Source organism: Chrysemys picta, chromosome 24 (assembly GCF_011386835.1).
Source record: "Chrysemys picta bellii isolate R12L10 chromosome 24, ASM1138683v2, whole genome shotgun sequence".
NCBI lineage: Eukaryota > Metazoa > Chordata > Testudines > Emydidae > Chrysemys > Chrysemys picta.
This window is the reverse complement of record NC_088814.1, coordinates 14432808-14457247: the sequence shown is the minus strand read 5'-3', so window position 1 is coordinate 14457247 and position 24440 is coordinate 14432808. Positions and strand designations below refer to the sequence as shown.

Below are 24440 nucleotides of genomic sequence, written 5' to 3'. Positions count from 1 at the left end.
CTCTACTGGGGGGACCAAACCTGGACGCAGTACTCCAGGTGTGGCCTCACCAGGGCCGAATCGAGGGGAATAATCACTTCCCTCGATCTGCTGGCAATGCTCGTACTAGTGCAGCCCAATATGCCATTAGCCTTCTTGGCAACAATGGCACACTGCTGACTCGTATCCAGCTTCTCATCCACTATAATCCCCAGGTCCCTTTCTGCAGAACTGCCGCTTAGCCAGTCGCTCCCCAGCCTGTAGCAGTGCATGGGATTCTTCCGTCCGAAGTGCAGGACTCTGCACTTGTCCTTGTTGAACATCTGGCTGGGCCTGAGCCCCCTTCCGAGGGGCGATGGGGTTCGGCGGGTCTGTGCTGTGTCCCCTCCTGAGGGTGAGGGAGGATGGTGAGCGAGATCCCCATGTGCAGACGATCTCCTCGCACGGTGGCAGCCAGCGCTCTAGCCCAGCACTGAGTGTCCCAGAGAGGAGCGGGGAGAGGCCAGGCCAGGTTGGGATTTTGGAGGAGTGATGTGGTTGGTGTGGAGGGCAGTTCAGGTCTCCGGATGGCGGGGGTGCTCTGCACCTCTGACCTCGCAGGTGCCTTATCACTAGTGTGCCCTCCCCCCCCCAATTGTGCCCCTCTCCCATCTGCACTAGCCCCTGGAGGGCCGTGAGTGCAGGAGTCAGAGCGGGTCCCTGAGGGTTGGTAGCCTCCTGCCCAGAGCCTCAGAGACCCTTTCCACCACAGAGACGGCTGGACATTTCATCTCCGTGCTCCCCTCTGGTTGCTAGCTGATGCCCCTGCACTAGCATGATCCGCTCTCTGTCCTGCGGGACCCCTCTCGCGGGCGGGGTCTGCAGAGCCCCGTGCCAAGGGGCTGATCTGCCATCCTAGGCAGAGGGACATGCCATCCAGGTGAGCCCATGGGCGTTGAGCTCGGTGACCAGGAATGTGCTCTGCACTGAGCTGCCGGCATGGCATGGGCTGGCCTGTGGGGGCAGGTGGGCTGCTCTGTCTCACACTCCGGCCCCTCTGCAGCTTCCTGACTGGGAAAGTGACTTTAAAAGAGCATCTCGATGGCCGTGGGGCTGATTGCTGAGGGGAAGCTGCCCGGCCACCTCTCCTCGCGCCGTCCCTGCAGCGCGGCCTGGTGTAGTTCATTGGTGCAGGGATAGAGCCCTGCTGCACTGGGGAGCGTCACGGAGGAATGGCTAGACGACACCGTCGCCAAGGAAAACAAGTGTCCAAGGATTGGACTAGATGACCTCCTGAGGTCCCTTCCAACCCTGATATTCTATGAGGAAGTGTCCTGTTAACCACACAGTGCCCTGAGCTGAGCGAAGGAGACCCTGTGCCCCCCCCCCCCCCCCCGCGCTGCCACTGACCTACCCCTGCCAGCCCCTCCCAGAGAGTAATGGGGCCATGTGCTTTCATCTGAGCTTATCCAACCCTGTGACATATGTGGGTCAATGTTGCTCCTGCCCCTGTCCCCGCACCTGCTGCTGTTGCAAACAGGCCCCGTTGAGGGGGAACTGCCAAAGAAACCCACCGCAGGAGCATTCAACTCAGAAAGGGGAACTGCACAGACGTGAGGGGGCTCGTTAAATGGAAATTAAAAGCAACACGCCAGGGTGAAATGCCAGCAAAGCGCACGGAGACTGTTTAAAAACACCATGCTAGAGGCTCCCACTACATGTATCCCGCAAATAAAAAACAAACCAGTGCGAGGATAAAAAAAATGCCCCCAGGGCTAAACAGCCGAGTAAAAGAGGCACTTTGGAAGTCAAATCCTAGTGAGGAAAATACAAAGACGCATAAACTCTGGCAAGTCAAATGAAAAGTATAATAAGGCCAAAAAAGAACGTGAAGAGCAACTAGCTAAGGCACAACAACTAACAGCAAAGTACTGGTTAAGTACATGGGATGCAGGAAGTCTGCCAAACAGTCAGCAAAGCCACTAGGCGATCGAGGCGCTAAAGGAGCACTCCAGGAAGACCAGGCCATTGCGGAGAAACTTCTGTCTTCAGTGCAGAGGATGCGGAGGAAATCCATACGCGCCAGCCCTGCTAGAATCAAAGAATTATAGACCCATCGGGTTAGAAGGGACTGCAAGGTTCAGGGAGGGCGTTTGGGTGTAGGAGGGGGTTTGGGGTGTAGGCTCTGGGAGGGGGTCTGGGTGCTGGGTGCAGGCTCTGGGCTGGGACAGAGGGTGGGGGTGTGGGATGGAGTTTGGGTGCTGGGTGCAGGCTCTGGGGTGGAGCAGAGGTTGGGGTTAAGAAGGGGTACAGAAGGGGGTGCAGGCTCTGGGATGGAGTTTGGGTGCTGGGTGCAGGCTCTGGGCTGGGACAGGGGTTAGGGGTGCAGGAGGGGGTGCGGGAGGTGGTTTGGGGGCTGGGTGCAGGCTCTGGGCTGGGACAGGGCGTTGTGGTGTGGGAGGGGGTTTGGGAGCTGGGTGCAGGCTCTGGGCTGGGACAGGGCGTTGGGGTGCGGGAGGGAGTGCAGGAGGTGGGGCTCGGTCAGGGATGAGGAGTTTGGGGTGCAGCAGGCAGGCTGCCCTGGGGCTGAGGTGGGGACCAGAGGGGAGGATCCCCCCAGGGACAAGGCACTCACCCAAGCCCTGCCAGGCTTCTTCTCAGGAGGTCCTGCGAGGATAAGCCCCTGGCTCCCTCGGATTCGACTCAGAATCACCTGCTGGGGGGGTGAGGGGGGCAGGCTGCCATGCGCCTCCTCCCTCCGCAGGCGCGTCAGCCGCCTCAGCCTGCCCCCGGGCACTGCTCCCTTGTAGCCCACAGTGGCAGCGGCCGGCCAGGGAGCGCAGCGTGGAGCTGCAGGGGGCAGGCAGGGATACTCGGCGGAGGCGTGTGGGGGTGGCAGGGGAACGGGGGGAGAAACCCTGCCCTGAACATTGGTGGACCCAGACCCCCCGGGCCCTGAATTTACTGGAGCCCGGGCACCACGGGCCCATATAACTCACCGCCCCGGCAAGGTCCTAGCTCTTCTCTTTCCCTTACATCCTTCACTTCTCTGGCCATTGGTTTGCTGCATCTCTGAGTCCTCTCTCTATATGCCCTGGCCCAGCAGCTAGTTACCCAGGCTACCCTCCCATTGCCATCCCTGGGGGTATCCTGGGCTGTCAGGGCTGCAGGTTTTGGCCCATGGTCAGTGCAGGTGCTACGGCTGCTGCACACCTACGTGGTGACTCCTGCAGCCCATCGCCAAACTGCGGGGCCATATTCTGCAGGGTGGCCTCCCTGGCTGAGATTCTGGGAGCAGAGACACCCTGGGTTAGAGAAGGAAAGTGACCCCACCAGAACACACTGGAAATGGCTCCCAGAGACGTCCCAGTGACACCCGACTGTGCAGCCCAGGGGTTCTCTGGCAGAAATTCTCCTGCTTCTTCATTGTCACCGCGGGCAAGAGTCTGGCAGTGGGAATGGAGAGGGGGTGTCTGCAGGCAGAGCCTTCCATGGCTTTCTGAATTGGAGCCTGACAGAGCTTGTGCCCATGGTGGTGAAGGGCCCAGATTCAATCCCCACCCGTGCCCACGGGGTCTTTGTGGCCACGGGTTCCCTTACCCATCACTGCAGACTGTGCAGGAGGTGGAGGAGAACCTGGCCATGGAGGAGGCAGCGTCTCTGGGTCTGAGCAGCACCGGAGCTGGGGGAGCCAGACGGGAGGTTTCACGTGCGGTCCATGGAGCTGGAGAGGACAGAGCTGGGCCCAGAGTCCTGGGGCAGCTCCTCAGTTAGTTCCTGTAAGACCCAAAGGAGAAGGTCAGATTCAGACCCCACTGACTCCTGGGCACTTCCCAGAGAGGCTGCCCAGACCCAGCCAGCAGGATCCTCTGGCAACACAGCTGGGCCCTGTCCTCCCGATTCCCTCCTTCCCTTCCAACTTGACCCTTGTCCAGCCTCTCGCAGCTGCCCCTTACCTTTCCACCCCCAGCCTCAGCTTACCCTCCAGTCCCACGATTCCCCACCTGCCCCCAGCGCTGACGCCCAGAATTTCCTCTTGGCGGTGCCCAGACCTCAGCCCCAGGAATCCCTGCTCTCTGCTGTCCCCTCCAGTGCCCTGCCCAGGGGAGCCCCCTCCTTGTCCGAGGTCTCCTGCCCTCCCGCCAGGTCCCCACAGCCGTCTCTCACTCACCGCTGTCTTCTCCACCAGGGCCGCTTTGGAGCAGGGTCATTCCAGGCTGTGCGGTGAAGCACATTGGAGTGGGGGATGGAGGGGAGGCGATTTCATAGAGTTTCATAGAGCTTAAGGCCAGAAGGCACCATTGGATCATCTCATCTGACCTCCTGAATGTTCCAGGCCATTAAATTTCACCCACCTACAGTCTGAGTCTCTCACTGTAGGTCATTTTCTCCAGCTCTCAGGTCATTTGTGTGACTCTTTTCTGCACCCTCTTCAATTTAACACCCTCCTTTTAAAACACGGACACCAGAACTGGCTGTCACTATTCCATTATCTCTCTTACCAATGCTATAGAGAGAGGTAAGATCCCCTCCCTGCTCCTACTCATTACTGCCCTATTTACACATCTGGGCAAGGGGGACCTGGCCATGGAGGTGGAGGAGGACTTGGCCTTGCCCTCCTCCTCATCCAAGTCATCCTCTTCTGCTTTTTTCTTCATGACCACATGTTCCATTCCCATGGCAAAGTCCTCCCAGTCCTCCACTTCCTCCTCTACAGCCAGGTCCTCCCTCTCCTTCTCCGTGGCTAGGTTTTCCTCGTCCTTTTCCTCCTTCTCGTTTTCCTCTCTGGCCAGGTCCTCTTGTCCTCCTCCTCCATGGCCAGGTCCACCTCCTTCTCTTCTTCCCCCCCCTGCATCAGCACATCCTCGTCCTCCTCCATTCCTGGGTCCTCCTAGTCTATAGCCAGGTCCTCTACCTCCTCTTCCGCCTCTTCTTCTTCCCCCTGCATGGCCACATCCTCCTCCTCCTCCTCTGTGACCAAGTCCTCTTCCTCCTGCTCCTTCTCCGTGGCCAATTCCTAATCCTCTTCCACTTCCTTTTCCTCCATAGCCAGTACCTCCTCTTCCTTCTCTTCTTTCTCCTGCATGGCCACATCCTCGTCGTCCTCCATTACTGGGTCCTATTCCTTCTCCTCCTCCTGGTCCAGGTCCTCCTTGTCCTCCTCTGTGGCCTGGGCCTTCTCCTCTTCCTCCATAGGCAGGTGCTCCTCTTCCTGCTCCATGGCCAGATCCTTCTCTTCTTCCTTTTGCTCCATGATCAGATGTTCCTCCACCAGGGCCACGTCCTTCTCTTCCTCTTCCTTTACCTTCTTCTTCCTCCTCCTTCTCTGTGGTCAAGTCCTCTTCCTCGTCTATGGAGAGCTCCTCCTCCTCCTCTTCTGCTGACAAATTCTCCTCCTCCTCTGTAGACAGGTTTTCCTCCTCCTCTTCTGCAGACACGTTCTCTGCTCTTCCTCCTCCTCTTCTGCTGACAAATTCTCCTCCTCCTCCTCCTCTTCTTCCTCTTCTGCAGACAGGTTCTCCTTCTCCACTGTGTCCAGGTCTTCCTCCTCCTCTGTGGTCATGTCCTCCTCCTCTTTTATGGCTAGGTCCTCCACCTCCTCCTCTTTTTCTGTGGTCAGGACTTCCTCTTCCTGCTTCTCCTCCTCCTCTGTCTCTAGGTCTTCCTCCTCTTCCTCTCCTTCTGTGGCCCGATCTTCATCCTCCTCTGCCTTTTCCTCAGGGGCAAGGTCCTTCTTCTCTGACTGGTCCGTGGGGATCTCTGCGTCAGAGAGACAAGGGCAGAGAGTGACTCTTGCTGGGGAGGAGGGAAGAGGAAGGACAGGGGTGTGAAGGGATAGGGAGAGAAGATTTAATGTTTCCCCCTCCCATGTAAGCACCCAAAGGCAGAGAAATCCCCACACTGCCCCTCCCACAGACCTCTCAGCCCCAGGACCCCATGGCAGAGAAATCCCCACACTGCCCCTCCCACAGACCTCTCAGCCCCAGGACCCCATGGCAGAGAAATCCCCACACTGCCCCTCCCACAGACCTCTCAGCCCCAGGGCCCCATGGCAGAGAGATCCCCACACTGCCCCTCCCAGAGACCCTCAGCCCTATGGCTCCATGACAGATGGGGCCCTTCACTGTCCCATCCTTCCTGGGAGTTGCCCCAAAGCATCAGGGACCCACTTCCCAGCAGCTCCCCCCATGCCCCACTGCAGGGGGTGGCTCTGTGACTCCCACTGACGTCATTGGGCTCACGTGGCTCAGGCCAGACCGCTGGGCTGGGATCCCCCCAATGACTCGGACAGAGTGACTGGGTGTTAATGGCCCCTTGCTCCTCCCCATGCCCAGGGAGTCTCCTCACCTGCAGTGGAGGAGCACTCGGCCTCCGTGTTGCAGGGAGCCTCCAGGGAGCGGCTGCTCTCCCCTCCGGCACCAGTTGAGCTGCTGGGGCAGCGATCCCCCAGCTCCTGCCCTGGGGATGCCTCCTGCTGGCCCACGCGGCTGGGCTGAGGGCTGGCCTTCCAGCAGAAGCAAACCCAGAGCTGCCTTGCCTGGTTCCTCCCGTGGGCTGTGTCCTGCCTGCCCAGACTGAACTTGGGCCACCTCCATCTCGGCCTGGATGTCGTCTCTCTCCGCTCGGCACCAGCCCTGGGAGCTGGTTTCCTCCTGGTGAACAAGCATCTCCTGGGGTGGCCGGGAGCTGCTTCCCATGCCATGGGGATGGAGGGGCGGCTCTCTGTCTGGGGATGCTGGCAGCTGCCCCCCTCTGGCTCTGGGGCCACCTGCGGAGCCTTTCTCCTGAGAATCCTCCTCAGTACATCCATCCTGGAACTGAGCAGGGAGCAGCCGTGAGTCTGGGGCAACGCAGCCTCTCACCAATGGGCCTGTCTGCCCCCCAGCTGGGGCGACTCCCTCTCCTACCCACACTCCCCGGGGGCACCTGGACTGGGCTCTGCACACACTGGCAGGGCTCACCCTGCAGGCTGCTCCCGAAGCTCCCCCGATGTTGGGACCCCCAGGGAATCTCATCCCTTAGAGCAATGGGGTCAGTGACAGAGACCTGTAGTCAGTCTGGACAAGCATCGTCCTCCTGTAGCCCCGGGCCACACCCCCTCCCCGGCCTGAGAAGGCAGGGAACCCAAGTGTCCAGGCTTCACTCCTGAGCCAATGGCAACAGCAGACAGGTGCCCCCGTTCCCCAATCCCAGCTCAGCAGCTACCAGATCGAGGACACCCTGACATCAGCCCCCCACTCCTACCCCTGCTCTGCGCAGCAGACAGTGGGCAGGCAGCTTGGTGGGGGCGGCGGCCAGGAGGTGGGAGCAGCAGTGGAGCAGTGTGATGGGGGGAGGGGCACCTGTATTATTATTATTTGCACAGTAAAAAAACCAATAGTGCAATCTAGAAATTGAAGCATGAAGGGGCATACAAATGTTTAGCATAACTGGCACATAAATTCCTTGCAACGCCGGCTACACTAGTGCCATGCAAATGCCTGTTCTTACTGTCAGGTGATATTATCAATAAGAAGTGGGCAGCATTATCTCCTGGAAATGTAAACAAACTTGTTGGTCCTGAACAAGAAGTAGGACTGAGTGGACTTGTAGGCCCTAAAGTTTTACATTGGTTTGTTTATGACTGCAGATGTAAGTTGCACTTTCACTATAAAGAAATTGCACTGAGGTACTTGAATGAGGTGAATCGAAAAATACTATTTCTTTTATCTTTTTTACAGCATAAATATTTGTAATAAAAAATAATAATATATGTTGAGCACTGTACACTTTGTATTCTGTTTCAGACGGGTAGCCATGTTAGTCTGTATCAGCAAAAACAACTAGGAGTCCTTGTGGCACCTAAGAGACTAACACATTTATTTGGGTTTTAGCCCACAGAAGCTGATTCCAAATAAATGTGTTAGTCTCTAAGGTGCCACAAGGACTCCTTGTTGTTTTTGTATTCTCTGTTGTAACTGAAAACAATATATTTTAAACTATAAAAAAATCCATAAAAATATGGATAATACATTTCAGTTACAATTGACAGCCCTAGTTATTGGCTTTGGATGGAGCCCAACGGGAAATCAGTAGAAATTCTTCCCCAAACACCCACTGTCCTTCTGAGCTCCGAGGGTTTAAAGTTCATTGTGTTGATCTACTGCCAGGAGTTTGAGAAGCGTCTATCCCTTCACTGGACAGACTGGGAAACAGGTACAGAGATGGGAAGTGACCTGCCCAGGGCCCCACAGCAGGGCAGAGCCAGAAAGAGAAGCCAAAGCCCTGCAACCCCTGCCCTGAGGCCTGGCTCAAGCCTTCGCCCTGTTGCCTGCTGCTCAGTGGAGCTTCTTCCCTCAGGGGGATGGAACCTGGGTCCTTAAAATCATAGAAGATTAGGGTTGGAAGGGACCTAAATCATCCCAGCCAGGACTTTGTCAAGCCGGGCCTTAAAAACCTCTAAGGAAGGAGATTCCACCACCTCCCTAGGGAACCCATTCCAGTGCTTCTCCACCCTCTTAGTGAAATAGTGTTTCCTAATATCCAACTGAGACCTCCCCCACTGCAACTTGAGACCATTGCTCCTTGTTCTGTCATCTGCCACCACTGAGAGCAGCCGAGCTCCATCCTCTTTGGAACCCCCCTTCAGGTAGTTGAAAGCAGCTATCAAATCGCCCCTCACTCTTCACTTCTGCAGACTAAATAACCCCTGTTCCCTCAGCCTCTCCTCATACATCATGTGCCCCAGCCCCCTAATAATTTTCCTTGCCCTCCGCAGGGCTCTCTCCAATTTGTCCACATCCCATCTGTAGTGGGGGGGCCCAAAACTGGACGCAATACTCCAGATGTGGCCTCACCAGTGCCGAATAGAGTGGAATGATCACGTCCCTCGATCTGCTGGCAATGCTCCTACTAATGTAGCCCAATATGCCGTTAGCCTTCTTGGCAACAAGGGCACACTGCTGACTCATATCCAGCTTCTCATCTACTGTAATCCCCAGGTCCTTTTCTGCAGAACTGCCGCTTAGCCAGTCGGTCCCCAGCCTGTAGCGGTGCATGGGATTCTTCCGTCCGAAGTGCTGGACTCTCTTGGTCCACCCCAAGGGGCCCCTCCTAGTGCCTGAGTCACAAGGGCTGCTGTGCCCTGGGGAAGTGTTTAGCGCCCAATAACAGACGAGGATCGTCGTCCAGGCACAAGGGGTACAAATCTATCACAATCCCCCCAGGAACAACACAACAAGTGAGGGAGCTTATTGGGCAGAGGGAAGAAAGGCCTGGGGCTAAGGAAAGAACAGGAGCAACTAGACTAATAACCCATCAACAATAACAGCATTTACAAGGGGCCCGACCCCCCCACAACCAGCTCCCTCCCAGCCCCTGCGCAGCAGAATGGGAGTTGAGTATCAGTTCTCTAGGGCCTGATGCCGCCCTGTACTCCTTGGCCGGCTTGAAATTCACAAGGAAAACAAGCACACATGGGGATCCTTACCAGGTCTTCAGTCTCAGTGTCAATGGGCACCTCCCAGGCTGTGCTGAGTCTCCCTGCGCTCCACTCCAGCAACAGCCAACAACCGACTGTAAACTGAGCCCTTTGTCTCCGAGCGCTGGCTTCTGATTGGCTCTGGTGGTCGCTCCCCGCGTGTTCCGTCTCCGCCCGGCATTCCGGGCATTCCGGGAAGCGGGATCCTGAGCTCCGCAGCCATTGCAGTGGTGGATTAACGCACAGGGGGCCCATGCCCAGGGGCCTCGGGCAACTTGGGGGACCCTGGGAAAATCTCATGATGCTCGGGCCGGATGATTTTGCTGCTGATTTTCCCCACAGAAATGTTTGTAATCAAAATCACTATATATATGGGGTTTCTACTGGAAGTTAACTTGACTGCGTTCGATTATACAAAATGGGAATGTAATCAGGGTACAGTATTATAAAAAAATAATTAGAGCAGTGCAAGGGATATTAGGCAAAAAAGAATTTGCGTGTGTAAATATTTGTGTGTAATTGTGTAAGGTTTTAAGGACCTAAACCACACTCATGGTTTGTAAAATCCTGTTTGTAGGTTTGAGATAAATTAGGTTTGTTTTGTTCTGTTTTGAAATAAAAAAATAATGGCACTAAAACTCCATTTCAATCTCACATCCAAAGTTCCCTGCTGCAGCTCTGCAGGCTGGAGCCTGCACCTCCCGTGACAGGCAGGGGCTGGTGCAGAGCGTGGCAGGGCAGGGAGACGACATCTCCATAACGGCTGGGCCCTTTCACAGCAAGGGCAGCACCTCCCCACGGTAGCACGGACCCCACCTACTCCTCCTGCTTTCTCCTGACAACAGCACCACCCTTCCCGGCACCAACTCATGGCAACTTCTGCTTCCAGACTCGCAACGGAAATGGGAAGTCTGGGCCGGGCCTTGCAGTGGCTGATGGGAGATGGAGGCAGGAGACACCACATCTCCCATGGGGCCCGGCGTGGCTGAGGGGAGATAGAGCTACATCAGTATCTTCATCAACGATGTAGATCATGGCATAGAGAGTGCACTTATAAAGCTTGCGGACGATACCAAGCTGGGAGGGGTTGCAAGTGCTTGGGAGGATAAGATTAAATTTCAAAATGATCTGGACAAACTGGAGAAATGGTCTGAAGTAAACAGGATGGAATTCAATAAGGACAAATGCAAAGTGCTCCACTTAGGAAGGAGCAATCAATCAGTTGCACACATACAGAATGGGAATTGACTGCCTAGGAAGGAGTACTGCGGAAAGGGATCTCGGGGGGTCATAGTGGATCACAAGCTAAATATGAGTTAAAGGTGTAACGCTGTTGCAAAAAAAGCGAACATCAGTCTGGGTTGTATTAGCAGGAGTATTGTAAGCAAGACACGAGAAGTAATTCTTCCGCTCTACTCCGCGCTGATTACGTGTCAACTGGAGCATTGTATCCAGTTCTGGGTGCCACATTGCAGGAAAGATGTGGACAAATTGGCGAAAGTCCAGAGAAGAGCAACAAAAATGATTAAAGGTCTAGAAAACATGAGTTTTGAGGGAAGATTGAAAAAATTGGGTTTGTTTAGTCTGGAGAAGAGAAGACTGAGAGGCGACATGAGAACAGTTTTCAAGTACCTAAAAGGTTGTTACAAGGAGGGAGAAATTTGTTCTTCTTAACCTCTGAGGATAGGACAAGAAGCAATGGGCTTAAACTGCAGCAAGGGAGGTTTAGGTTGGACATTAGGAAAAACTTCCTAAAAGTCAGAGTGGTTAAGCTCTGGAATAAATGGCCTAAGGAGGTTGTGGAATCTCCATCCTTGGGGAGTTTGAAGAGCGGGTTGGACAAACACCTGTCAGGGCTGGTCTAGATAATACTTCATCCTGCCTTGAGTGCAGGGGACTGGACTAGAGACCTCTCGAGGTCCCTTCCAGTTCTATGATTCTATCTCCCAGCATGCATTGCTTCACTCTTCTCTCCCCTCCCACCCCGCTTCTACTTCCAGGGGCAGCCTCAACCCCGTGACTGAGTTTGTGGCCCCAGGATTCCCCTCCCCTCCTCGGAGTAGGCCCCCCAGGCTCCATAGGGTTTGCAGGTGGGGAGCCCCCCCAGGGATGGGGTCGGGCTCAGGGTCCAGGGGAGGTTTGGCAGGTGAAGGGACCTGGGGGGTGTTGCCTGGGGGGGTTGGAGAACAGCAGCGAAGGGGAAGTTGGACACTTGCAGAATACCAGGGAGACAAGGCAGGTGAGGTGATACCTGTTACTGGACCAGCTTTGGAGCCACACAGGGTCTTCATCACGTCAGGGAAAGGTGCTCAGCGCGTCACACGTACAGAGGAGGTGGAGCGCTCAGCCCCGAGTCCCAGCTATTCCCTACTTCCTGGAACAGAGGGGGCCTGTCCCCACTAGCCTAAAAACAGCCCCACTGTGTAACCCAGAGGTGGCTGCATCTTAGCACCAAGACACCAGCGGTCACTGCTCTAGTGGAGATGGTACACACAGGCCACTGCCCCACGTGGCTACCAGAGGTCACAGACTGGGCACTGGTTGGGGGGATACACGCAGGGCACTGCTGCACCTGGCCACCGGGGGTCACTGCTGCAATGGTGGTGGTAGGGGAATGAAACAGGCCACTGCCTGAAGTGGCCAGTACCACAATGGTGTTTTGGGGCGGGGGGAGGGAGATACCAATAGGGCACTGCCACACCAGGAGGTCACTGCTCCAATCACTAGAGATACACATCGGGTAGTGCCCCAAGTGGCCAACAGGGGGCACTGTGTCAGACAGAGAGAGAGAGGGAGGGGGATGTGTGTGTGGAGAGAAGAGGAAATCAAAGGCCACTGCCTCACTTACCCCCAGGGGTCACTACCCAAATAGGACACACACACACACACACACACACGGCACTGCCCCAGCTGGCCAGCAGGGGTCACTGCCCCAGTTGGGGGATACACATCCCACGGGGATGCAGGGATCAGTGCCTGCCATACCTGGCACAGAGGGTGAGGGGAAGCTACACACACGGCACTGCCCCACGTGGCCAACAGGGCACATCCCTAGTGGGGAGTGACGCACACCAGGAGCAGGGCTCACGGCCACAATGGGGTTGGAAGATACACAGGCACTGCCTGACACCCAGGCCCCTGCCCCCTTGGGGGAAGTGAAGAACATACCTAGGGCACCGACTCCTCTGGCTACTAGTGGCCACTGCCCCAGTGCAGGGGCTGGAGTGTGTAAATACACACAGGGGACAGCCCCACCTGGGCAACACGCTTCACTGAGATGAGTGTGGGATACGCAGAGAGCACTGCCCCAATGGCTGATATACATACCGGGCCCTGCCTCACCCAGCCACCAACCGTCAAAGGCGCAATGGCAGTGGTGGGGTCACATAGGCAACTGCCATCAGTGGCCACCAGGGGTCGCTGCAGCAACAATAGGGGGAATACATGCCAGGCTGCGAGGAGGGACAAGGAACCCCCGGCCAGGGTCTTGCTGCCCAAGGGGGGGGGGGGGTGAGATCTGTGGCAATCTCTGGAGTAGCTGGTTCAGCAGCCGTGAGCCCCACGCTTGTCCCTGCCCGAGCTCTCCAGGAGCACATTACGCCCAGCTGTACGCACTGGATGTAAGCACCAGTGTAACGCTACAGAGCCACTCTCTGCTGAATGCTGCCTGCGAGCAGGGCCGGCTTTAGGCCGATTCAGCCGATTCGGCTGAATTGGGCCCCGCGCCAAGAGGGCCCCGCGCTGCAGCTGTTCACCCCGCCCCCAGCTCACTTCCCCCTCCTCCCCTCCCCTGCACGCCCCGCCCCCTCCCCTGCGTCCCGCGAATCAGAGATTCGCGGGAAGTCTGAGACTAAGCAGGGGCGGGCCGGCAGCACGAGGTAAGCTGGGGAGGGGGCGGGAGAAGGGCTGCGGGGAGGCGCAGCCCGTTCCCGCAGGCCCCAGCGGCTCTGGCCCGGCTTGGCTCCAGCCCGGTCCCCGCGGCTCGGATTCCCCCCGCCCCCCCGGCGCAGCCCCCAGCGGCGCGGCTCGGCTCCCCCCCCCATCCCCGTGGCGCGGCTCCCCCCCCCCGTCCCCGCGGCGCGGCTCCCCCCCCCCGTCCCCGCAGCGCGGCTCGGCTCCCACCCCCGTCCCCGCGGCGCGGCTTGGCTCCCCCCCCCCCGCGGCGCGGCTCGGCTCCCCCCCCCCCGCGGCGAGGCTCGGCTTCCCCCCCCCCGTCCCCGCGGCGCGGCTCCCCCGCCCCCGTCCCCCTCGCGGCGCGGCTCCCCCGTCCCCCCCCCCGCGGCGCGGCTCGTCCCCGTCCCATCCCCCCGTCCCCGCGGCGCGGCTCCCCCCTCCGTCCCCGCGGCTCGGCTCCCCCCCCCCCCCGTCCCCGCGGCGCGGCTCGGCTTCCCCCCCCCCCGGTCCCCCTCGCGGCGCGGCTCCCCCCCCCCGTCCCCCCCGTGGCGCGGCTCGGGTCGTCCCCGTCCCATCCCCCCGTCCCCCCCCGCGGCGCGGCTCGGGTCATCCCCTGCAGCGCGGCTCGGGTCCCCCCGTCCCCCATCCCCCCACGGCGCGGCTCGGGTCCCCCCGTCCCCCCCGCGGCGCGGCGGGGCTTGGGTCCCCCCGTCCCCCCCCCCCGTGGCGCGGCTCGGGTCCTGGGGGCGAGGCTTGCTGCAAGCCCCGCCCCCAGGAATCGGGCCCCGCTCTTGCTAAAGCCGGCCCTGCCTGCGAGAGACAGGGGCGGAGTCAGATGGGGCAGCAAATGACAGGGCCAGCCTCCACTGTATGCCACACCCGCCCCATCCATCTGCCTGCCTCACACACTCATCGATCTCCACATCATCCCGCTGTCCCTCCGATTGTCCGTGCACTGCCCAGCACAAGGAGGTGTGGACAGGGCCCGATTAACCTTTTGTAGGGCTCCCATGGGGGAATGGGGCATGGCACGAGGGGGGTTGATCCCCAGAGTGAGGGGCTGGCCAGGGGCAAGGCGTGGGGGGAGAGGGGAGGTACAGCCATGGTCCACGCAGCCCCACCAGAGGCCACTGGCCCACCCAGCGCTGCTCTGCCAGCGTGCTTTGCCATACTACCCCCCGCCCATTACCCCCACCCCCTTATGCCTGGCAACTCCCATGCCCAGTGCCCCTCTGGCCTGCAGAGCCCTATAACCAGCACCCCCCACTGCGTAGTGCCCCTCTCACAGCCCCCCACAACTGCCCAGCACTCCATATTCCTGAGGGAATTCAGCACCAAAACATTCAAAATTCTGTGCACTATTTTAAAATACTGCAAATTTTATTTGTCAATAAATAAACGTGGAAGCTGCAGCCTGGCAGGGGGAGCCCAGGCCACTGGCTGCATGCAGGTGGGAGATCACCCTGCAGCCTCCCCACTCCCTTCCCAGGACAGGGACTCGACAGTGAGGCTGCACCCGACCCTGACACAGTGTAAGGGATGGGCCTGCCCCAGAAACACCTTTGGGCACTGCCCCTCTGCGCCAGGTGCACCAGGTGTGGGAGGCAGGCTCAGCCCAGCAGGATGCAAGTGTGGAGGGGCTCAGTGTGGGGGGATCCAGGTGGGGCTAACAGGGTTCTGGGTGGAGCAGTCGGGGTGCAGGTGGCTCAGTGGGGGATCTGGATGCACAGGGGCTTGTTGGGATTGATGGGGCAGTGGCACTCTGTAGAGGGGTCCAGGTGAAGGTGCTTGGGGCTCAGCAGGGGGTGTCTAGGAGTGGGGAGCTCAGCAGGGGGGCAGGTGCAGGAGAGGTGGGGGTCCAAATGCAGCTGGCTGGGGCTCTGTGGGGCAGGTGTCCGGGGGCTCGTCGGGATGGTACACATGCAGGGGAGGTGGGGCTACTCAGGGGAGGGTTCGATGGGGCTGCTTAACGGATGAGACTCAGATGCTGTCAAGGGGATGCTGCATGCCGGGCTCCCTGTTTTCCCCTGTACCTGCATCCCCCATTCCCTTCTCTTTCCCATCCCATCCCATGCCCCTTCCCCACTGCCCATCTCCTCCCCATCCCACCCGCTTCCTTCCCTACTGCTTATTTCCCCCAGTTCCCCCCCCACCCCCCACCCCAGCACATGCACTCCCTGCTGTACAGAGAACAGGATGGCCCCTCCCAGCACACAGACGGGGAACACCACCGGCACTAGGACCCAAAAGGCTGTGTCCAGCTGCAAAGTCAGCAGAACTGAACAGCCCCCTCTTTCTGCCAGGCAGTTCTGTGGGGACTCCCCAGACACAGCTCCTACAGCCAATCCATCAGCACTGAACAAATACTGCAAGACTAATATCTCACAGGCCCTATTGCAGCAGAGAGCCTCTAAGCCTCACCAGGGGGAGCTTCCCCCCTCAGCCCTGAACAGAATATCGCTGCCAGCCTCCAGCTCAGGGCTGAGCCTTCACTTCCTCCCATGCAGCTCTGGGAGAAAGAGCTCCTTAGGCCCCCTGAAGGGGAAAAGCCACAAACAAATCTTCACGTGGCTCTCACACCTCTAGGGGCCCAGGCCAGCCAGGTATCAATCCCAGCCCATGTAGGGTTAGGAGTTCCTGCTGCTCCCTGCTGAGATACACCGACCTTGCGCTGCACTGGGGGGGCTGTCCCCTTTTGCAAGCACGTACTTCCTGTTTCTGGGAAGGAAGAACTACTGCCCTAGTGTTAACTGCCTGCTGCACTGTGCCTGCATCACAATGCCAGAGCCTCCCCAGGCAGGAGACTCCTTTGTCAGCCACCTGGCGACAGGAGCAGGCTCATGTCCACAAGACACAGGTCGTTCGGAGAGACTGGGCAGAGGAAGGAGCCCCATGTCCTGAGCTAGGAGAGCTAGTGCCTGAGAAGAGAGTCTCACCCTTATAGCGTTCACCACCCGCGGCGGACAGGAGCGAGCAGTGGCAGTGGGGGGGGGAGGGGGTGGAGAGGAGCCCTGGGCCTGGCCGGCCGAGAGGAGCGAACAGGGGACGGGACGGGGGGGGGGGAGAGGAGCCAGCAGGCAGCGGGGCCTCAGGGTGCATCACAAGTGGGGAGGGCAGGGCCAGGGCACCATCGGAAACCCGGTACTGGGCGTGGACCCTGAGCAAGGCTTTTGGGTGATGCAGTAATGGAGCTAGGAGGTGATAAGGGGGTTCTAGGCATCTCTAATCGCAGCCCCACTTCTCCTGTGCCCAAAGCCATGACCGTGAGCCCACCCCTCTCAGTCTCAGATCCCACAGCCCCACAGCCATGACTGGCCACTCACGCTGTGACCCAATTACAGCTAGGAAGGGTCCCCAAACTCTCTAGAAAGATAGGAGTGGGAAGAGCAACCCCCTTAGCCTGGCAGGCAGTACGCATCCTTCCCAGTATGGCAGAGACCATGCCTCAAGCGGAGTGCCCCAAGGGTCGGGCCTGGGGCCGGTTTTCTTCAATGTCTTCATTCATGATCTGGAGGATGGCGTGGGCTGCACCCTCAGCAAGTTTGCGGATGACACTAAACTGGGAGGAGTGGTAGATACGCTGGAGGGTAGGGATAGGATACAGAGGGACCTAGACAAATTAGAGGATTGGGCCAAAAGAAATCTGACGAGGTTCAACAAGGAGAAGTGCAGAGTCCTGCACTTAAGACAGAAGAATCCCATGCACTGCTACAGACTAAGGACCGAGTGGCTAGGCAGCAGTTCTGCAGAAAAGGACCTAGGGGTTACAGTGGATCTAGACTGTTCTCAGTGGTGGCAGATGACAGAACAAGGAGCAATGGTCTCAAGTTGCAGTGGGGAAGATTTAGGTTGGATATTAGGAAAAACTTTTTCACTAGGAGGGTGGTGAAGCACTGGAATGGGTTACCTAGGGGGATGGTGCAATCTCCTTCCTTAGAGGTTTTTATGGTCAGGGTTGACAAAGCCCTGGCTGGGATGATTTAGTTGGGGATTGGTCCTGATTTAGGCAGGGGGTTGGACTAGATACCTCCTGAGGGCTCTTCCAACCCTGATATTCTCTGATTCTACGATAAGCAGATAGACCCAGACTAGCCCATAGGAGACTGGAGGGGATGGGCACAGAGGAAGAGGATGCAGGCAACTGAACGTGACAGGTGTTCACGAAAGGAGAGAGACAGAGTTTGAAAGTGAGTTGGCCAACACAGAGAAGAGAGAGAGAGAGAAACCTAGGAGGAAGGAACAAAACTCAGAACAAGGAGTCACCCTCATGGACCCACCTACTGCTAGGGAGCAAACACCACTGCTGGCCAGAGAGATGAACAGCCCCCACAAATGGCAACATCAACTCCCTTGAATCCACAGCTAGTCAGGAAACCCTTTTTCTTGTTTTTTTGTTCTTTTTTTAAACAAACCCACACCCAGCTAACGGGAAGTCCCTGCCTGGAGCCAGGGGGGCTGTGACCAGAGCCCTCACCAAACCAGACACTGATCTCACAGACAGTGACAGCTGCTCCGCTCCCAGCTGGACAGGTCTTGCCTGACATCAACAACGCTTGCGCTCTCGCTCGCTTTCCATCTCACCACCGAGACGGACTCTGTCCCCCACCCCCACCACACACTTCTTTTCCCTTGGTGCCAAACACAACACAAGAAGGAAAAACAAAAGTTATCATCACAATCTGCTGTGATGGCCAGGCTCTCCTTCTCGCATCTCCCACACCCCAGGGCTCTACCCTGAACCCCCTTCCCATGATGTTGTCAGAGCTACAATTAGAAAGCACCCCACTGCACCTGCACCCAACATAGTCACTCTGCACAGGAGACTCTTGCCCCTTCCACTGGTCTTAACCCCACAGAGCCCCAGGCCCAGCTAGGATGCACCTTATTGTTCTTTAGTACTGGGGCTCTTGTCCTCTCCTTCCTATCCCTCTTGGACTCCATCTGTGAGAGAGGACAGGGAAGTGTTACAGACACAGAGACCCTCCCCCAGCTCTCTCTGCGCCCTGGGCTCACACCTGGTTGTCTCCCCAGTCCTTGGCGCTGTCCAGCATGTCTCCTTCCACAGAAGTCACCTGGTGTCATCTTAGACTTCATCTTCATATTGCTCTTCTCCTACCCAGAACTCCTGCTCTGCTCCTCAGACCTGTCTTTCCTCAGCTCTGCAGGCAGAGGGGAAGGGGTATCATGGGAACACACATGCCCCATTCCAGACACCACATGGCATCCACAGGGCTACCAAACCATGTCACCTTGTGCCAAAAAACACACCCCACCCCAAGGAAGCAAAACACCTTTGTGAGCCCAGCACACACACACACACCAAGCCCAGCCAAATTGGGAGCTTGCCCCCTGCTTCCCGGGCCTCATGGATGGAGAAGTTTGGTGGGCAGTGGGGGCCCGGAGGGACTGGCTCAGCGTGTGAATGAGAGACTGTGATATATGTGGGGGGCGGGACTGTGGGGTTAGGGTGTCCAGGAGGACCCAAGGTAAGGGACTAGGGGGATTAGGGGTAGAGGAGAGTAGGGTTACCAAGCAACAGAGGGTCCTGTGGCACCTTTGAGACTAACAGAAGTACTAGGAGCATAAGCTTTCGTGGGTAAGAACCTCACTTCTTCAGATGCAAGTAATGGAAATCTCCAGAGGCAGGTATATATCAGTGTGGAGATAACGAGGTTAGTTCAATCAGGGAGGGTGAGGTGTTCTGCTAGCAGTTGAGGTGTGAACACCAAGGGAGGAGAAACTGTTTCTGTAGTTGGATAGCCATTCACAGTCTTTGTTTAATCCTGATCTGATGGTGTCAAATTTGCAAATGAACTGGAGCTCAGCAGTTTCTCTTTGGAGTCTGGTCCTGAAGTTTTTTTGCTGTAAGATGGCTACCTTTACATCTGCTATTGTGTGGCCAGGGAGGTTGAAGTGTTCTCCTACAGGTTTTTGTATATTGCCATTCCTGATCTCTGACTTGTGTCCATTTATCCTCTTGCGTAGTGACTGTCCAGTTTGGCCAATGTACATAGCAGAGGGGCATTGCTGGCATATGATGGCATATATAACATTGGTGGACGTGCAGGTGAATGAGACGGTGATGTTGTAGCTGATCTGGTTAGGTCCAGTGATGGTGTTGCTGGTGTAGATATGTGGGCAGAGTTGGCATCGAGGTTTGTTGCATGGGTTGGTTCCTGAGTTAGAGTTGTTATGGTGCGGTGCGTGGTTGCTGGTAAGAATATGCTTAAGGTTGGCAGGTTGTCTGTGGGCGAGGACTGGCCTGCCTCCCAAGGTCTGTGAAAGTGAGGGATCATTGTCCAGGATGGGTTGTAGATCACTGATGATGCGTTGGAGAGGTTTAAGCTGAGGACTGTAGGTGATGGCCAGTGGAGTTCTGTTGGTTTCTCTTCTGAACCAGAGCTAAGCTGGTAGTTAAGCTTAGAAGTTTTCATGCAGGCCCCTACATTTGTACCCTAAAGTTCAAAGTGGGAATACAGCCTTAACACCGCCAAACAGCTGTGTGTTGTGGCAGGCAGAAGGCCCTGGGAGGGAGGGGGCGGAGTTGGTTAGTGGGAGATGGGCTGGGGGGAGGGTAGAGCTTGGCTGCCAGTGGGTGCTAAACACCCGCTAATTTTTCCCCGTGGGTGCTCCAGCCCTGGAGCACCCATGCAGTCAGCACCTATGATCCCCTCCCCCAAATCAAAATTCCTACAGATTTTGGGTGCATCTCTCAATGTTGTAAATGTCACTAGCTTCTGTGGGTGCGTGTCTCTCTAGGTGGGTGTCCAGGTGTGTTTCTGTATAAGTTTATTGTGATGTCACGTATCCCAACAGCAAAGAATGTTCTGCTTCAGCATTCTTGCCCTGCCTTCAGTCTGCCAACTGGCTTGGTTGACGACGGCTGGTGACCCAAGGAGCTGCTGATAGATGTAGATAAATCTCTGATAATTTTCATATGACTTTACATTGTGCCTCTTCATATAACCTTGTGGTGGGTCTACCCACGTGTGACCTCTGTTTTCATGGAACTTTGTATCAAAGCCTCATTTAGAAACTTTGCATTGCCCTTGGTATAATATTATAGCCCCTAAGGATAGAATAAGATAGAAGAAAAATTTCTTTTTGCTAGCAGTAGAACAAGAGCTCTCCCCCCCCCCCCTTAATCAATTGCCCTGTTGAATGAATGAGGTGTGGATGAACAAGGCATGGAAGGCAGCACCTCCAGACAGCCTCAACTGTTGGAGAGGGGCTGGGAGCCAGACCCAAGAACAATAAAACGTGTCAAGTGGGCTCATTAAAGACAAGCAGACATACGGACGGACGGGGGGGGGGGGTAGAAGCAAGCACCTTCTTTTGGAAACACCCTCTTTGCAGTATTGGGACAACACTCAAAAGAAAGCAGCACAAAGGACCAATGGACACAGACACAGAGTTTGAATCTGGTATAGATTTGCATAAGAGGAAAGCTGCTATAAAAGTGAGGTGTCTTGCACAGGACCCCGGGTCTCGTCTTGTCAACATGGGAGCATCGATCCGGATCGGCAGAAGCCCGGCTCCACCCCCTCCCCCATCTAACTCACCTGGCCAGTGAAGTTAAGGGGAGCAACTAATTGGTAACAACAAGACGGAGTGTGTTTGTGTGTGAGTGTGAGTGTAAGTGTAATATATTATATGCATATAATACAGTGTTAATGAATACATGTATTACTAATAAATGTGGCGTTCTGCCTTATTCCCCCTGAAAAGATCCTGTGCAGTACTTTAAGTACAACACCGCGATCGGCCGAACCTGCCGACGCGGCGGGTAAACAAACTGCTCCGGCCCGCCAGAGCGGTTTAAGAACCCCCGCAGAATAGACTAAGAAAGCCGCTGTTCAACTGACCTACAAACAATGACAAAGTAAAATCTGCAAGAGCAGCCTTTCAACTCATCCAATAATATTAACACCGAAAACATGGGGACTCGTTATTCTAATTCTTTCCTTGGGAAACGAAATGATGCATGAAAAAAAAAAAATGAAACTCAAAAATATATCCGTACGTTATTTTCTACATTATGCAAACCTTGCCTCAGCAAATCACTAATACTGAAAACACATGAACCCAAACAGCTAGACGAATACAAGTATCAGTGGGGTAGCCGTCTTAGTCTGGATCTGTAAAAAGCAAGAGAGAGTCCTGTGGCACCTTTAAGACTAACAGATGTATTGGAGCATAAGCTTTCATGGGTGAATGCCCACTTGGTCGGACGCATGTCTGTTACTACTTGGAACCACTTACATCCTACTTTCTGTTTTTAATCAAACAAACTTTTGACTTGTTAATTAAGTTAATTAAATAATTAACGTATTAATTAACCCAGAGTATGTATTAATACCTGCGGGGTGGCGGGGGGGGGGGAGCAAATAGCTGTGCATATCTCTCTATCAGTGTCATAGAGGGCGAACAATTCACGAGTTTACCCCGTATAAGCTGTAAAACGGATTTATTTAGGGTTTGGAGCCCCTTGGGAGTTGGGCATCTGAGTGTTAAAGGCAGGAACACTGCTGGAAGTTGCTTTCAGTTAAGCCTGCAGCTGTTTGGGGCAAGTAATTCAGACTCTGGGTCTGTGTTGGAGCAGATGGGCGTGTCTGGCTCAGCCAGACAGGGTGCTGGGGTCCCAGGCTGGCAGGGAGAGCAGGGGCAGAAGTAGTCTTGGCACATCAGTTGGCCGTTCCCCAGGGGGTTTCTGTGATCCAACCCGTCACAGGAGGTAATTCTTGTATTGGACCTGCTTCTGGTGGGGAGAGAGAGAAAGAGAAGCACAACGGAAGCTTCTCTCTTTCCCCAGCAGTAGTTGGTCCACAAGACAAGCTATTCCCTTGTCTCGCGGCTACCCTGGATTCCTGGAACTGGACCCGGCTACGACTCTAGGGCATAACTGAAGTGTTCTTGAAATCAGGTTACAGCTTTGTCGGGCCCCTCCTTTTCCGAGCTGGGCTGCAGCCCGTGACGCAGCCATCCGTCCGTCCGCCGGGGAGAGCGGGCCCAGCAGAGGCCCCGGCGGGGACCGGGCGGCACTTCGGCAAGGGCACCTGGCGGGGCTGGCGGCTGGGCTCTTAGCGCTGAAGAGCCGGGGCTGGCCAGGGGAGTGGGCCGGGACCGGGCAGGCAGGGGGAGGGGCCCGACTGGGGGGGGCGGAGCCCCGTGAGCACGTATGCAGATATGCGTGCGAGCAGAGCATTGTGGGAGCGGGAACAGGCTGCCGAGCAGGGCCCGAATTTGGCACCTGGGGCTCGGTGTGGAGAAGAGTGGGGCCCCGGGGCCACGTCAGGGCAGCTCGCGGCAGTGGGGGCTGGTGTGGGTGGGGCCGGTGGGCGTGGGCGTGGCGTCCCTCACCGTGGGTTCAGAGTGTGGGGCGAGTGAGGGCGGGCGGCCGCTGGGCGCTAGGAGCTTATACTTACCTGGCAGGGGAGATACCATGATCACCAAGGTGGTTTTTCCAGAGTGAGGCTCATCCATTGCACTGAGGGTGTGTTGACCTCTGTGATTTCCCCAAATGCGGGAAACTCAACTGCAGAATTTGTGGTAGTGGGGGACTACGTTCGCGCTTTCCCCTGGGACTTGGTCAAGAAAAGCAGTAGCTCAGGTAGTGCTCTTTGGAGCCTCTACGGTTCTTCCTTAGCCTGAGCTAGAACTGCGTCCTTTTCTGTTACCCCACGTGGTGGGGTTTCTTCCTGTGTTATAATTGCTCTTTTCTGTAGCTTGCTCTAGAGAGGTTTCGTTCCTGTGCCCTGTCTTGACTCAAGGAGAGCTTTATTCTCCTTTTCCCTGCTTGTAGCCAGCCCTTGGTGCGTTTGAGCTTCCTGCTGGCAGTTGGTCTAACAAAAGAGAGCAATTAGTTCTTTTTTGAGCCCTGTCTTGACCACAGCCTCTGGCCAAGAGTTCCACAGGTTGACTGTGTGTTGTGTGAAGAAATACTTCCTTTTCTTTGTTTTAAACCTGCTGCTTATTAATTTCATTTGGTGACCCCTTAGATCTTGTGTTATGAGAAGAAGGAAATAACAACACTTCCTTATTTACTTTCTTCACACCAGTCATGATTTTATAGACCCCATTTAGTCGTCTCTCTTCCCAGCTGAAAAGTCCCAATCTCATTAATCTCTTCTTCTACAGAAGCTGTTTCATATCCCCTCTTCATTTTTGTTGCCCTTTTTTCCCCAGAATCTTCCCCATTCCAATATATCTTTTTTCAGTTGGGGCAACAACAAACCTCACCTTTATAGACTCACATTACGCTCCCAAGAAATTGTAATAATAAATATTTCTCATAAAGAAACCAAAGCTCTAGAGATTTCAGGTTTTCCACATACTTAAGAAGAAAAAAAACCAAGAAAACCCAACCTGCTTCCAAGAAGTATCACCCCAGTAAAATGCTTTCTGCTTTTCTAACCAGAATATTCTCCCCCAAGGGAGATGCACCAGTCCTGGAGACACTGCAATACCAGGTCAATGCATGGGGTGGGCAGAGCAAGCTCCTATTCCAGCCCCCTGTTTCAAAAATCAATTTAACATACAGTTCTCAAATAAAGAACATATCAGATATTAAACTGATAAGAACAGACACTACACTTGGACCACAGCTCAAAGAGCCAGGAAGCGATACTGACACTGGCCGACGCTACACGGACCCTCTGCCCCCACCGCTTTCAACCTCGCCATAACGAGCTCCCAGACAGGCACCAAACACCATTCACGTGACTTTGAGAACTAGGGAACGCTAAGTGAGGATCACTTACTTCCCCGAAATGACTCCAATGGAGGAATTCAAAGCAAGAACTCTTAACACACAATTCTGTTCAAAAGGCACAGAAGTCTTTCTGTGTTGGGGATCCCCCCCCAACAGCTCTGTGAACCAGGCATGGCAACAATCCCAGGAGCCAGCGGGGAAAGCCCAGACACCAGGCACCCTCTAACCCCCTGTCCCACCTCCCCAAGAGATGCCCACCAGCACTGTTCTGCAGCCAACAGGCCCCCAGCAATAACCACCTCCAGAACCCGATAGCCTCAGGGCTGGGCACATCAGAACCACCCCCTAAAACCCAAAACCTCCAGAACCCACCAACCTGAGTAGGGTACCCCCTACCCGGTCACCCAGAGGCCTCCC

General features: G+C 56.0%; 2 protein-coding genes and 2 non-coding genes across 5 annotated transcripts in view; 2 read left to right on the top strand and 2 right to left on the bottom strand.

The window, feature by feature from the left end:
* LOC135977343 (uncharacterized) overlaps nt 1-21048 on the top strand; it is a 371747-nt gene extending 350699 nt beyond the window's left edge. Inside the window, exon 2 of the mRNA XM_065577762.1 lies at nt 20743-21048. The gene's annotated coding sequence lies outside the window, so the exon portion shown is untranslated. The remainder of the gene's footprint in view (nt 1-20742) is intronic.
* LOC135977346 (histone acetyltransferase KAT6B-like) lies at nt 1804-20749 on the bottom strand. 2 transcript variants are annotated; one of them, XM_065577803.1, is made up of 3 exons: nt 6307-20749; nt 3559-5754; nt 1804-2049 (listed from the first exon to the last, which is right to left on the bottom strand). In XM_065577803.1, exons 1-2 carry the CDS (start codon nt 6767-6769, stop codon nt 5309-5311), a joined length of 909 nt encoding a protein of 302 aa, XP_065433875.1. In that variant the 5' UTR covers nt 6770-20749; the 3' UTR covers nt 1804-2049; nt 3559-5308. The 2 variants fall into 2 exon arrangements, with proteins under 2 accessions (XP_065433875.1, XP_065433876.1); XM_065577804.1 differs by having other exon boundaries at nt 3559-5718.
* A 1681-nt stretch (nt 21049-22729) lies between the features above and the next one.
* Nucleotides 22730-22893, top strand: LOC112061158 (U1 spliceosomal RNA). The gene has a single exon (XR_002890125.2). It is a non-coding gene; the product is annotated as a U1 spliceosomal RNA (small nuclear RNA).
* Nucleotides 22894-23744: 851 nt separating this feature from the next.
* Nucleotides 23745-23937, bottom strand: LOC112061159 (U2 spliceosomal RNA). Its single transcript, XR_002890126.1, has one exon. It is a non-coding gene; the product is annotated as a U2 spliceosomal RNA (small nuclear RNA).
* Between the last annotated feature and the right edge of the window lie 503 nt (nt 23938-24440).